General features: G+C 35.8%; 1 protein-coding gene across 3 annotated transcripts in view; it reads left to right on the top strand.

Annotated features, from left to right (window-relative positions):
• Nucleotides 1-15,131, top strand: part of CUNH15orf41 (chromosome unknown C15orf41 homolog) — a 213,568-nt gene that overhangs the window by 66,991 nt on the left and 131,446 nt on the right. For all 3 annotated transcript variants that reach the window (XM_029237955.1, XM_029237956.1, XM_029237957.1), the window contains one exon: nt 2,338-2,410. In XM_029237955.1, the coding sequence (XP_029093788.1) occupies nt 2,338-2,410 (73 nt within the window). The remainder of the gene's footprint in view (nt 1-2,337; nt 2,411-15,131) is intronic.

The raw sequence follows: 15,131 nt of genomic DNA, 5'->3' as shown, positions 1-15,131 counted from the left end.
ATTACCTATAAGTTACTAGGAGGTTTTAATAGTCTAGGCAATGTCTACACAATCTGATAGGATAGTTAACATATAGAATGAATTTCCCTCCTCCTCCTAGCAAAACATCTATTGATATTTTATTCTTTTTTTTTTTTAATTTCTAGAGCAAGGTGGTTTTCAAATGTCTCCAGACTTCATTATTAGTCGATTCTATTAGCAACTTGAAGTATCTGAGCTATAACTAATTCAGAATTTAGTGATTGTCCTTTATGAGAAAGAAGAGTGTTCTTTATGAAAAAAAAACATTCTTGATACAGCATCTAGAAAGAGTGTGATGCAAATGTGGTAGCCATTTTTATAGATGATATTGGTGGCATAAGTTTTATATAGTAGCAATTTATATTCATTTGAATTTTTAATGGATATTTCTGTTGAGCTTAGCTTATTTAGCTGACCTCAACTTCCATCCTCTGGTAATATGGAAAATTTTAACCCACTGACACATTTTCTCCTATATCAATAAACCTGTTATTTACCATGAATATATAGTAGTATTTAATCAAAGAAAAGAAATAGTTATTTAAAGATGTTTTCTCTCCTTTGGCTGCGGACTAGTACAGAGACAATAGCACCTTCTGAGAGATTGCTAATGCATTAGGGAAATTTGGGAATGACTGGTACCAGATTATGGCTTCTAAACAACCAAGCTGCCATTTTTATATGATAGTTAATACCTAAGTGACATATGCTTGCATCTGGTGACAATTGATGTGATGGTAATGCTTTATGAGTCACTATATATTTAATCAGTGAAAACTGTAAAAATTGATGAGAAATATATAACATTGATATATTACAGTGTGTAGCAGCTCTCTTAAATAAGAACAAATTTGATTTGGAGGGTACGGACTCTGTGTGGTCGTCATTGATTTATAAATATCTTAATACTAATTTTCCTATTTCAAGGCTAAAAATGAACATTTTTGGAAATCTTGCTTTGTTAGTAATAATAAGATCAGTCATTCTGTTCTCTCCACACAAATATTTTCAAGTGAGATTTGAAGCACTATGAATTTTACTTACATGCTAAACTCTGACATGAAGCATGATGGCCCTATTTCAGAGAAAGATGGACACATGATTAATATGAAAATTAGGGAGATGCAAGTACCTGAACTAATAAGGTAGTCCTTATTCAGGCTGGACTACCTTCAGTAATTTCACCATTTTTCATGTGTCAGCTCTGATGTGGGTTACTAGGAATAAGCAGCTTCGTGGAAAGCATTTCTTTCTACTTGGGGAATTTAAGGGCATCCAAGTACATACATATTTGAAAAAACTGTTCATACAAATGAAGCCAGGCTTTTTGTCTAGTTACTAAATCAAGATAAAATTTTGGTATGAGTACAGGACTTGAAAACCTGTCAAGAAAAAATCATGGTGATAATATATGAGGAACATTTGCTGTCTTACACCTAAGATAAAAGACTTGTTTTAAGGGAGCATTATTACTCCAGAAAAACACACACCTATTTGTTGGTGAAATTAAATCAGTGGTTAATAAGGGACCTGAGAACCAAAAAGAAGACAGTAGGTTTCCAAAAGAGTAGATGCATTTTTTATTAAAATGACTGTTAGATTGAGTATTCCCTATTTTCTGTTTGAGCTTTTATAAAAAAAGTTACCTCCCTGGCTTCTGTACTAGCCTAAGTAACATTTCAGATAAACCTAAGGATGGTGATCTTACAGTGCAGGTATTATTATTATTGTTTTTATTATTAATATCTCTGTAATCTAGCTATTTTATTCTATTAAACAAGATATTTTATATGTAAGGACCTTACCAAAATTTCACTCAAGTCTTTAAAGATAAAAAAACTAAAATCAGTAAAATCCATATTTTTAATGGCTAAGGACGTTTAATTTAGTTTCTGAAAACAGTCGCTAACAAAAGGGATATTTATTTGAAACTGCATTCAAAACAATGTAAATGTAGACAGTTGGAAAGAAAAAAGGATAGTTAGAATAAAAAAATAATATTGGCCTATCAATGGAAAAAATTGAGAAAAGCCCATTTTACAGTTTTAGATGAATATGTACTATTTTTAAGTTGTTCCATTCTTTTTCTCCAATATTATATTCAACAATTTGCCCTATTTATTCTCTTCAGCAGCATAGATCATACTTGTTATAATTTTATTATGATAGAAGCCACCAAGAGTAGGAGAGATTTTAATGAATGATGCTTGTTGTGGTTGATTAAAATTGACTTCATCTTCAGTATTGACAAAATATTGGAATATCAACTGCTTGCACAACTTGACAGTTTTAATTTTCTATTTCTGTTTTGTGAAGGTGGACTACGCACCCTCATTAATGGCTCGGATTATACTGGAAAGGTTTCTACAGGAGCACGAGGAAGCTCCACGTGAGTTACCTTTTTTCTGATAGTACTCTTTTCCTCCCTTCCCCCAATTTAAAAATAATTTACGCAGCATTTCAAGTCACTTAATGAGAGCCAGATTCCAAAACAGCTATCATGAGCAGTTAATGACAATTAAATGCAATATAAAGGACCACCCGCAACTTAAATACTCTTCAGAATAATGCTTTCTTCTTTGTCTAAATCCTACATTCACCTCTCCATTCAGCAAAATAGACAATGTGTATCAAACTCAAAAATTGATTCATCTTTCATATATAGAACAAGATACATCATTTAAAAAACCACTGTCAGGGAACTGGCTCTAAAAGAAACATTCATCCTTTTTATTTTAATTCAGCAAGACTGGAGAAGTACTACTTCCAAATGCAAAAGTGAATTTCACTGGTCTTCGTACAAGAAAATAAAAAACAAAAAAAGTAAAGAATAGAGCTACAGGAGGAGGTTCAAGCCTAAATTAATTTGCCACTGAAAAAATACATTTTGTTATTTTCTCTGTGTCAACTGCATGATTAAAACCGGCTGTTAAGTGAGCTCTGGGGATGTGCTCGTAAAAGATTTATGAGTAATATTCAATGTGATATTCAAAGTGAGTCATGAATATCAGGATAATTGCTCTCAGTGCTGGCTCTTTTACTAGGCAGGAGTTTGTCAACTGCCCCATAAATATTTGCCTAGTCTCATGTAAAAAAGACAGTTTCATCTTCTGCATTTTTATTACCTAGTGTAATGTTTACCTTTGGAGCTTAGCTGTGGTAGAATAGGTAAAGAGCTTTGGAATATGCTTTATGCATATAATCTTCCCTGTTTGAAAGTAGAAGATAATACCTACTAAAATATCATTCAGTAGTACATGTTGGATTTTTATTTTTTTATTTTTTGTCAGGGACTTCTCCTTTGATTTTTCTTTGAATCTGCAGTTATCAGTGACTGGTGGCCCAGTTACCTTGTGAAGGTTTCATTTGAATGAATTAAGTACTTCCCCTAAAAATTCAATATCATTTCAATAGATGTAGCCTCTAAAGTAACCTGCAGTGATGCTTCATGAGGAAATCACATGATGTCAGAATGGTATGGTTTCGATTTAATCAAGAAAGAGATTAAAGTGGATGTGTGTTATTTTCAACTTCGCCGCAGCACCGCCATTTGTCAAAGTCAACCTTCTGATTGCTTTGGACCTACTGCTATCCAGGTCTTGTCAAAATAGTAGTCAGCATAGTCAGAAGCAGGTAGACCGGCCTATAAAGAACAGTAGCCCACACAGTAAAACAGAATTCATTGACTTGTGAATTATGAAGTTAATAGGTTGATCATAAATTTTGTAGCCGTTAATTTATCTTTATAACACTGGCACATCTTCAGTACATTCTTCTTTTTATTTTGTACCATTTTACATAGTAGAGTTAAATAGTACTGAATATAATTTTGATGTATACTGTATATCAGAATTCCTATAATTCCAATGCTAGGATTAAATGTTTTGCATGAATACACTGGAGAAGGACATGAGCATTTTTAGAAACATATCAAGGAAAGGGTATTTCAAGAATGTGGCTTCTTAGAAAGGAGGCAAATGTAAATATTGTATGCTTGAATTACACTATGATTATGTATAATCAAATAACTGTATTTTGAGGCTTTTTCTTTTAAAATTGGTTGGGTTAATGGCTGTTTTACTGTGAGTTGTTACAGAGTCAGATTTTTTTTTTTTCCTTTAAGTAAAATCGTGACAGATATTTCATGTTATTTTTAATCATCATACTAGGCTATTGTGAAGCCACCTTTTTAACTCCATACTTGCCAATAGGCTGATGGCCAGTCAAAAAAGCTATTTAAATATTCTTCTGGACAGAAAATCATTTTTTAAATCTTTTTATGATTAATGACAAACCATTATGAGAGGTTTATCATTTTAAAAAGTAACAGAAAATGTTAAAATTATTGCCAGATTGTAGAATTCATTCAGTTTGCTGATGACGCTGGGTTGTCTTGCTTTCTTTTCTTTGTCTTTCTCATCCCTCTTCCTTCCTTTCTTCCTCTTTTTTCCCCCCTTAAAGTAAAGAGCTTTAAGATACTGTGGCTTATATTCTGACACTTTCTTCCCCTTCACAGCAGCGACCTGGCTGGCCTTTGGCAATGAAATTCAATGCACATGGCTCCGCAGTCAAATCATCAAATTTCCCTGTGTGTATATTAGAGTTTTGTACTGTGTTTCCATTATGAAACAATGCGGGGATAATTGTCTTTGGTAGCAATTAGCTAACAGGTTTGTTCAGTGCTGTTGGCACAGGCATCCGTCATCCCCTTCCCTGAGCACACTTTTTGTCTAGTGTGGACTATGGGGATCAATAGAATTCTATATAGGGGAAATCACTTCGGCTTTAATGAGCTGCAGGACTCAGTCAGTCTTGGTTTGTATTTTTAATTTTTTCCTCTTAAAATTAGAAATCAGGGGGAAAAATCCTATTCCTTTGAGAGTGGAGAGTACCGTGTACGTACTGTTGCTTCCACTGGATCAATGCTCGGTTTTAAATTGTTTTTTCCTTATATAAAAAAGTATAGTTAATAGCATGGGACACATAAGTCGTGTGATTTCAGTAACATATTTTTAAAATATCTACTCTTAAGGGGTGCTGTTGGGATTTTTGTGGGATAATTTTTAGAGTATGATATGTATATTCTGCTCAGCATCTCAGTAGTTAAAAAGAGACCTGAGTGGCACTTTGATAACAAACAGTTTCATAGTACTAATTTTGTGGTTGCCCCTGGTTAAGTCATGTTTTACAGTCTTTTAGGATACTTTGATGTTGTACTGTTGCTTACCCTCCCAACAAAACTAACATATTGATAGGATAGGTATTATGGAGACTGAGTTCCAGAAAGGATAAGTGACTTGGCCATGATCCTATAGTTATTACTACATAAAGCTGACCCTAGAGCCCAGATTCCAAAATACCGTTGTTCAGTTACATTGAATTGAGTCATTTTTCTTCCTTCCAACTTAGTTTAGTGAAATTTACTCACGTTGTACCATTTTCTTTTCCCCCTAAAATCCTTACGGACTCTAAAGTCAGTTTGTTCGGAGGGAGAATAGTAGTAAGCATTTCTTTGGTTTTCTGTGGCCTCCAAATAGCCCAGGTGAGGTAAAGGAGGCCAATTTACAGGTGAGGAAACAGACTCTGCAGAGTTTGTAAACAGAACTGGCATTAAAGTGCGTGGTGGTCTATGGTGGTGCCGGTACCTGAATCCAAGACTTCCTGCTCCTAGTCAACAGCTCCTTTTACTGCATTAGGGTGAATGAAGTAGCAGTTAGGATAATTTTGGAGGAAATGCTGTCAGAATAGGATTGCAGGTTTTCCTGTCACAGTACAGACCTGAGCGAAAGCAGGAGATGAAGCGCTCTTTACTCTCATGCCATCATGTCGAGTGATTGAGCCCTACCCCATTCAGTAGTCTTTCTTCCTAGCATGGGATATTACCAACAGCATTTTTTTTTTTTTTTTTTTTTTTGGCGGTACGCGGGCCTCTCACTGCTGTGGCCTCTCCCATTGCGGAGCACAGGCTCCGGACGCGCAGGCTCAGCGGCCATGGCTCACGGGCCCAGCAGCTCCGCGGCATGTGGGATCTTCCCGGACCGGGGCACGAACCCGTGTTCCCTGCATTGGCAGGCGGACTCTCAACCACTGCGCCACCAGGGAAGCCCCCAACAGCATTTTAATTAATAACGAGTAGTGGGTAGACTACATTTTGGGCTGGTTTCTTGAAAATGAAAGTCCTTATATTTTGAACAAATCCTGTAAATATCAATGTACATTTTTTTTCCTGTTTTGTATCATGTTTTTAATTGCACCAACAGAGAGTAAAATTGGAAAGTGATGACCAGTTATAGACTGAATCGCTAAAAAAAGGCTGAATTTTAATTCCATGTTTTATAATCTATTCTTGGGGTCTCACCTTCCCATCTTAACTTGTTTAGGAAGGCTAGAGATTGTCTTTTTTTGTAATTGTTCAGTGCTCCCCAATTTTAGTGGATGTCCTGCTCCATGTTAAGTCTCAAGTATTAAATGTGTGCACGAGTGAATGAGTGAGTGTCACACTAAGTACGGTGACTTTCTCCTAAGAGTCATACTACAGATAACCCTGTTTATGGAGATTTTCTTAAGTGGAATAGATATGGAAATGGAAATATCCTTAAACAGGAGAAGATTATCTAAATGTTTACAGTTCTTCCATGAAAATCTTCCATGTAAAAGCTCTTTTTAATAGGGAGGCTGGCATTATAATAAAATTGTGAGCATATTGACGGTTCTTGAGTCTGAATATAAGGCAAATTAAAGTTTCTGAAGAACCTTTGGGAAAATACCTCCGTTCACATTAGAAACTGATGGTTTTGTTTACTTCCTGAAGATTTTATACAGCTTTTCTTAGCTTTCTTACATATAGCAATATATCCTCCCTGCTTTCGGATATCCCACCATTAATAGTAATATCCTTTTAAAATAAACAATACAGTTGAATGAATTTGCAGTGAGGATGAATGTTTTGTAGAATTCCAGTTTACTCTCTTGGTTTTCCTAAGGGGATGTGCTCTTCTACCTAATATGCGTGTGATTACCCCTCCCCCCAACTGAAATAGTTTTCTCCAGTGGAATTATTAATTTTTGTTCTTAATTTCATTAAGGTCATTTTTTAAAAAAACTGGTTTAGAGCTTTGGGCAGTGTGCCAGGCCATCAGTACACAGTATACTCATCTTTAAAGCTCTAACTTTAATAGAAGAAAGTGTAAAAAAGCATTCCGTATGTATTTGGATCTAAGTAGACTTTGAGTGGTCCCTTACTAACAATACTGGAATATTGATTTCTTTGGAATTCATGTTCTTCATTTTTCTGCAGTATGTCAAGAGCTATTTGAGTGCTGACTATGTTCTCGGCACTACGTTAGTTGCTATAGTAGGTGGAAAGAGACATAAAACTCATAGCCTTTCCATCAAAGAATTCTCAGCTTAGTGGGATGTATGAAGCATGCACGTAATAATTATCATTCTACATGTGCTTTTAGAGGCAGAAACATGCTGGAAGGAATCAATGGAAAGATATGTTCTGGTTTGTAGAATTAAAGGGGCTTTATGGACTGGGGGAGTATAGCTGCAGGGGAAGATAATTGAAGACAGAGAGCTGTGTGAAGCAAGTATGAGGTCTGCTTAAGAATCCAGAGTCACTAGCTGAAAGCTTTTGTGTACAGTCTTGGTGGGAATTAAAGCTGGACAGATTCAGTTAGAAACATATAATGGAAGATACTGAATTTGAGACCTAGGAGTTTATATTTAAGTTACCAGGCAATGGAAAGCCATTGATGGTTCTAAATAGCAGAGTGCCAGGATCAGAGTTTTCAGTTTTTTATGGCAGTGCTTTCCAACAAGACAGAGGTGAAAGATATCATTTGGACCAGGTGGTAACTAGGATTCCCAGCACTTTTCTGTAACTCCCCTTCCACTCTTCCACTCAAGAAAATATATTGGAATACCTTGACGAAGAGTAATATTACTATATAAATATGTAAATCAACTTTCATTTATTAAAAAAATACATTTACTTTATTAGTTATAAATTACTTGCAGTACACTTTATAATTGATCATGACAGAGAGCTGTGTATTGTGACAGCAGTCAAGAACGAACGTTGAAGGGCTTCCCTGGTGGTGCAGTGGTTGAGAGTCTGCCTGCCGATGCAGGGGACACGGGTTCGTGCCCTGGTCCGGGAGGATCCCACATGCCGCGGAGCGGCTGGGCCCGTGAGCCATGGCCGCTGAGCCTGCGCATCCGGAGCCTGTGCTCCGCAATGGGAGAGGCCACAGCAGTGAGAGGCCCGCGTACCAAAAAAAAAAAAAAAAAAAAGAACGAAGGTTGATTCTTTTTCTCTCAAAAGATGAAATGCGTTAGATTGTGCCTGTGTTGTTTTCTCCCATTTAGTTTTAAAGCCTCGGATGCCAATTTTTGCCTCAATATTTAGAGTTCCTTTGAGCCTAATTAATTCATTCTTTCTACAAAAGAACTTCTGAACCTCAAATTTGCTTTTTCTTCTATAGTTGAAATGCCCCATAATCCCATTTTCCATGAGTAGCTAATGTCTTGTCTCCCACTGTATTTCTGCCACCCTATCTACTGGCTTAGATCTCTTTTCAGTTTTGATCCTTTTTCATGTCTTTATTTAGTTATTACCCGCTTAAGGCAATTCAGGTAAGCAATAATAATAATATCTGATAGTCACATAGCACATACTATATATGCCAGGTACTTTCTAAAAGTTTACTTAATATTGGGGTATTTAATCCTCAGAACAACTATATGAGACAAGTGGTAGTATTATTCCCATTTCCAGATGAGAAAACCGAGGCACAGAGATCTTGAGCGTCTTGCCCCAGGTTAAACAGTAATTAGTGACAATATGATTTCAGAGCCCAAGCTCTTAATGATTATGCTAAACTGCCTCCCTTGGAAAAAGTATTTTGTCACAGAACTCTGTGTTGTGAAACTTGTATAGCTAAATAGTTTTTCACATGAGTCGGAAGACTTTGAAGTCAACACTGAAGTTCACAAATGTTATAGCCTGGGCATAAACTCATCAAATTTCCCAGTTTATCCAAAAAGAGGTCTTATTTTTTCTGTAAATCTCAGACTTTTAAGTGCCTGTGTAATTCATTTACTTATGTCATATAGCACTATATGTCTTTATAAAAAGGAGTTTTAACATATAAGTGCTTAACCTTTACTTCTTAATGATGAGCTTTTAAATTGTTATTGTGCTGGCATAATTAGGTGTAACACCTAAAATGCTTTGTGTGTATAGCTATAAAAAGAAAGTAATGTGATCTAGGACTGACAGTAAAGCTGTATCTAGGAAAAAATCCTATGGAAGGTTGAAATTGAATGTGGTAACTGCAATTATCTAAAAGGAAGTCTATTACCTTATGATAAAACTGTCAAAATAATGATTGGGTACTCCCACAAATTGTGCAGAGAATCAATAAAACCAATATTACGTCACGGTTTGAGAATTTAGGAATTCTACTTTCTCCTAATTCATGAGAGAATGCTAATATATTTAAGAATGAGATAATTGTACGGTGTTTTTTTCTTTTATTTTTTTCCCTGCTTCATTTTGTAAGCAGCTCTTATTAGAGTAAATATTTTTGCTTGAGTAGCTTGATGAATAGTGTTCTTGGAAAATCTGAATAGTATTTATTCATTAACCAGATAAAAATGTACAGACAGTATGAGCTACTTCCTTTTGCCTTGCAAGGACATAAAATGCAACATTTTGAGTAGATCTCCTTTGTTGATGGCAGATAACTTCTGCTTCATTCAGGGCCCATGCATTGACGTTTGGGATCATAGTCAATCTGTGATGTCATTGTATATGAGTTAACCTTTGTATTTTAATGGGGACTATCAAATTATTCTTGCTAAAACTAAATTGTGTAGATTGGTAAATGATTTATCTTCTTCACTAAGCCACCTAACCTCCAAATTTTAATTTTTGTCTTCAGCCTAAGACATTTTCTATAACTTCTACAGGAATGAGTTTTGGTGGACTGTTTTCCTTGTCTTGGTCCATTCCCTGGTCTCACATTCATAAATATTTGTTGACTTGAAATACATATTTTGTTGATAATGTACCTACCATTTACTTGTTGAGTAAGTAACACAGGAGTATGGGGCATTTCAACTCTAGGATTGAGAGGAAATTTTGGAATTTTGCAGGTAAATCCTAAAGCATTGGAATAGAACTTTATTCTTTAAAAAAGTTTTAATATGTTTTATTTGACATAGATAAGGCACACATTATTTTACAGTTTTATAAATGATAAACAGTGCTCAGGATAAATGACCAGCCTAGTCTATAGCTAGAGAGGGCAAGAGTTGGGGCTTGAACCCAGATCATCCAGGCCTACCTGCTCCTCTGCTTACCCTCACTGTGTGTCTAAATGCCCAAAGGAATGAACAAAAGCAGTGAGCAAGGGAAGGGACCTAGGTCTTCTGATTTCAGAGTCATCTTCTTTCCATTATTTAATGAATGTGAATTAATAGCATTGTTTAGAATATTACCCAACTGCTTAGCTTCTCTTAATGTCAGAGAAGTTTATCTCTTTTCTACCTAAATCTTATCTGTTACAGTTTGTGTATATTTCCACTTGTTGAGTTGGAATCCCAGTTTAAGCCTATACTAGCTGTCACCTTGATTAACTTCTGTGGGAGCCATGGTTTGCTCTTCTTTAAAACTGGATAACAACATCTGTCTTTCAAGGTTATACAGATTAAGGATGATTGTGTAAAGTATGTAGGATGCTGCTTGGCACATAGTTCCGCTCAAATGATGGTGACTTTTGTAGTAATAGACAGTGATATTCCAATACTTACTTGAAACATAGGAAGGAATTAATTTACCCTTCATCTTCTTTAAGTACTCTTGAAATTCCAATTCTCTGATCATTGTGGAGATCCTGAAACCTCTTGAAATACTTTCTGTGATGTTCTTTATGGGGAGAAATTCATTGTCATCTTATCAGAGCTGCATAGAATGGGAGGATGAACTCCCATCTCTTGAATTCTCTTACTAATTAACTTTATCTTGTAATAACAAAACAGCATATGGATGGTCTATCTATCTATGTGCTATGGAAATTTAAAACCTTTTTTTTCTGCCATAATCATTCATAATTATACCTCCTCACACTTCAGGAATTCTTTTAGCCGACATTCTTTCAAAAGCAACGGGAGTTGGGTTTTTGGTGGTAATGGAAGGGTTATATTTCTCATGAGGTCATTTCTGGGGGCAGAAAGTCCACTGGAAAGCTTTTACTTTTTTAAATAAAAATTTTATTGAGATACTTTTAGATGTACAGAAAAGCTGCAAAGATAGTACATTGCGTTCTCCCTGTACCTGTCCCTCAGTTTTAGTTACCCCTAACGTTGTAATTTTATATTACTGTTTTACGTTTGTCAACACAAACACAAATAATTGTCAAGTAATTGGTACATTACTATTAATCAAACTCCAGACTTTATTTTAATTTTACCACTTTTTTTAGTTAATGGCTTTTTTTTCTGGTTCAAGATCCCATGCAAGGTCCCACATTACATTTAGTTATCATGCTCCTAAATCTCTAGTATGTGACAGTTATTTAGCCTTTCCTTGTTTGTGATGACCATAATGGGTTTGAGGAATGTTGATCAGGTATTCTGTATGTCTCTCCATTTGGGTTTATCTGATGTTTTTCTCCTGATAGGACTGGATAGGTTTGGGGAAAGAATACCACGGAGGTGAAGTTCCCTTATCATCATGTCATATCAACGGGTACATGATACCAATATAACTTGTCACTAGTTATGGTAACCTAAGTCTCTTGGTTAAGGTGGTAGTTGCCAGATTTCTCCACTGTAAAGTTGCTATTTTCCCCCTTCCACACTCTGTATTCTGTAGAAGCAAGTCACTAAATCTAGCCCACACTCAAGTTGAGGGAGATTAAACTCCACCTCCTGGAAGAAGGAGTATCTAGATGTATTATTTGGAATTCTTCCGTAAAGAAGTTTTATCTCTTCTATTTATTTGTTTAATTATTTACAAAAACATATTCATATATATACACTTGTGTATATTTTAAATTTGAGTTATATTCGAAGGAGACACCTTTCATTTAGATTTGGGTGTTAAATTTGTACCACACATTCTATCATTCATCTCAGTGATGAAATTACTTAGTATCAGTCCCAAGTAAAGCCCTCTGCAGAATGACTGATAGATTTTCTTTGGTTACATACTCTCTTCTTCATAAAAAGAGGCCTGTCAATGCTATAATAAGTATCAAAAATAAATTTCCTGATCTAAATTTTCACAAATCTGTTCTATTTATGAACGTACCTTTTTGTTTTGTTTTTGAAAATCAACTAGTTTTGATTATTAGGGACAATGCTTTTGAAGTGAAGAAATCAAAATAAAGGTGAATTCTTTTTTAAAACCTGGATCTAATTTTGGTCTTTTCCGTGCTTCAGTCACCTCTCTTCCATAAATTATCAAAAATGCTGGTCAGTCAGCGAATACCTCTGTTTAGAAGGTATTCGGTCGGCAGAGTGTCCTGTGGCCTATTTGACTTATTTGAGCTAGTGGGAACCTGCTGTTATTGCACAGGGAGCTCAGCTTGGTGCTCTGTGATGACCTAGATGGGTGGGATAGAGTGGGGGCAGTAGGAGGGAGGTCCAAGAGGGAGGGGATATATGTATACATATAGGTGATTCACTTCGTTGTACAACAGAACTAACACAACATTGTAAAGCGACTATATGCCAATAAAAAAAATAAAATTCTTGTTTCAATCTTGCTTTTCTGCATTTCCACTGTAGCTGTTCCTGCTGAGTTTTCAGACTACTGATGAACATTTGGTAAAGAAAAGTACGGCTTGTTTAAGAACATTCCTTTAAATGATAAGTTGCATGTTTAGTTGCTTCAGGTTAAATTTTCAGCAGCAGGGAAGAGATCTTTGTGCCTCTGGGGATGAAGGAAGTAGGCTGCACCATTCACAAAACCATTCGTCTGTTGCATGTCCTTTGAGTCAACACTGGCATCAGTGATGTTCTTTGTCTGAGGCTGTTGGCCTGGCTTTCTATTGGAAGGTAGAAAACTGTATCTTTAGCAGAAGAACTGGGGGAGATGAGGTCAACAAAAGGATGACAGTGGGGCAGATTTTGTTTCTAAAATTCTCTTATTTTTTAATCAGATACTCTGACGTATTGTGTGTGTGTGTGTGTATCTCTCTCTCTCTCTCTCTCTCTCTCTCTCTCTCTCACACACACACACACACACACGGAATATGTGCTCTCCACTCTGTGGAAAGCTGGGTCTTCTGGCTGAGTTGTGTCCTCCGCCCTCAAGAAGCTTATGCTCTACTATGGAGGTAAGATCTTCACACAGACTCATATTCAACTTGGATCAGAATTATTACACAGCAAACATATTAACTGCTTTCTTCTGAAACTTTTTGTGCTTGTAACAGATGTGTTTGATGTCTCCACAAACTGAGCCTAGGGTTTTGTGCAGTAATGTAAGCAAAGTGGAATCACCTTTGGGCCTAGGACAAATTTAGGATATATCATCCTTGTTTTCTTCTAAAGAATAATCTTGTGACCTGTTTTAAGTGCTTCATCATTTTATGGATTTTGATATTTTAAAATTTGACCTTGGCAATATTGGTATTTTTTCCAGGAATCAAAATAGAGTACACAGATTTTTGAAACATTCAAAATATCAGCATGTTTTGGACATAAAAAGTAGAATGTTGTTACATTTTATTTATTTAAAATTTTAAAATTTTGCTTAGCTTTTATTTAGCAGAAGGGGGTAGATCAATTATTTCCACACTGTTTCTCTTTGATGTTCTATTTCTCTGTGCATCTTTCTTCTTTTTTTCTCCCATTCGTATTTAATTTTTTTAAAAAGTTTTGGACCTTTAGAATAGGTCCACATGTTCATTATAATTTTAAGGGACCTATGTATCCATATGAATTTATTTTTTTCATTCATTCTCCCTTTTCTGATTTGCAGCAATAAAATAAAAAATAGACAAAAATCCCTGTCCTCCAGGAGCTTGCATCTCAGTAGCAAAGGCCAACCATAAATGTATAAATAAACAAATGATAGAGCATATTATGGTGATAAGTGCTGTGGGGGAAAAAATAGAACAGTGTGAATATGTTGAACACCTGTATATATAAAGGTGGAGAATAATGAATTTGATTAATTTGGTGGGGAGGGGGGTCCTCAAATTCAATTAAGCATGGTGGAACACTCCAAGTTGCCTCATAAAATATTTTAGTTTAGTACCATTTCAGACTACCGAGTGGCCAACTTTCCACCAACCCAGAAGGATATTTATCACTTTGTCACTTAATGGTAGGGTTGATCAGCACCGAATCCTGTTACTTCTTAAAAAAAAAAAAGAAGGAAAAAAAAGGCAAGGGAAATCAGTTCATAGTGTACTAAGTGCCTTTTTATTTTTGAATAATGAGATGGGAACAGTTCATTAGCTGCTGGAGGGAAAAAAAGCAGGGTAAGCAGGGCTGTACCTGGCTTGACAAGTATACTAATTACACTTTTTCACGTAGAGCTGAAGGCATATTCGGTTCAGTTTAATGATCAGACAAAAAGGCATTAGAAGGCCTCGGCTCTGTCAGGTGAGGAAGAGCAGGTGTAAGCAGATTAGTTCTGCCAGAGTAACCCTTTGGAGTCATCTTCTCTAGGATGGCACTGGGGAAAAATATCAGCACTTTTTATTTTTAGTGGGAAGATAAATTTAAGAGGAGTAAATTGGAAAATCAAATGAAGGCTTTAGCAGCCGGGGAGATTTGCAGAGCTGTCTCCGGGTGTTTGAAAGGCCCATTCATCATGTCCTACAAGTAGTCAATTCCTCTAGTATCTGTAAATGTTTTCAGATATTAGCCAATTTATATGCTCTGAGATTCATCATGGAAAATCAGCTTTACCATCGTGCATTATCTCCATCTGAGATGAAGTTTGATATATGAGCATCTTTGCAGTTCAATGAGTTGTGTGCAAAAAAGTACATTTTTAATTAATAAACAAATTTGCTCAGGAGCTCATCAGTGTCAAGAGTAATAACGATTGTCATTCATTATTGTTTATTACATTCCTCCTG

Source organism: Monodon monoceros, unplaced genomic scaffold (genome assembly GCF_005190385.1).
Source record: "Monodon monoceros isolate NGI ecotype Baffin Bay Population unplaced genomic scaffold, NGI_Narwhal_1 Super_Scaffold_21, whole genome shotgun sequence".
Taxonomy (NCBI): domain Eukaryota; kingdom Metazoa; phylum Chordata; class Mammalia; order Artiodactyla; family Monodontidae; genus Monodon; species Monodon monoceros.
Note: the sequence above shows the minus strand (reverse complement) of the source record. Positions and strands in the feature narration are given on the sequence as shown.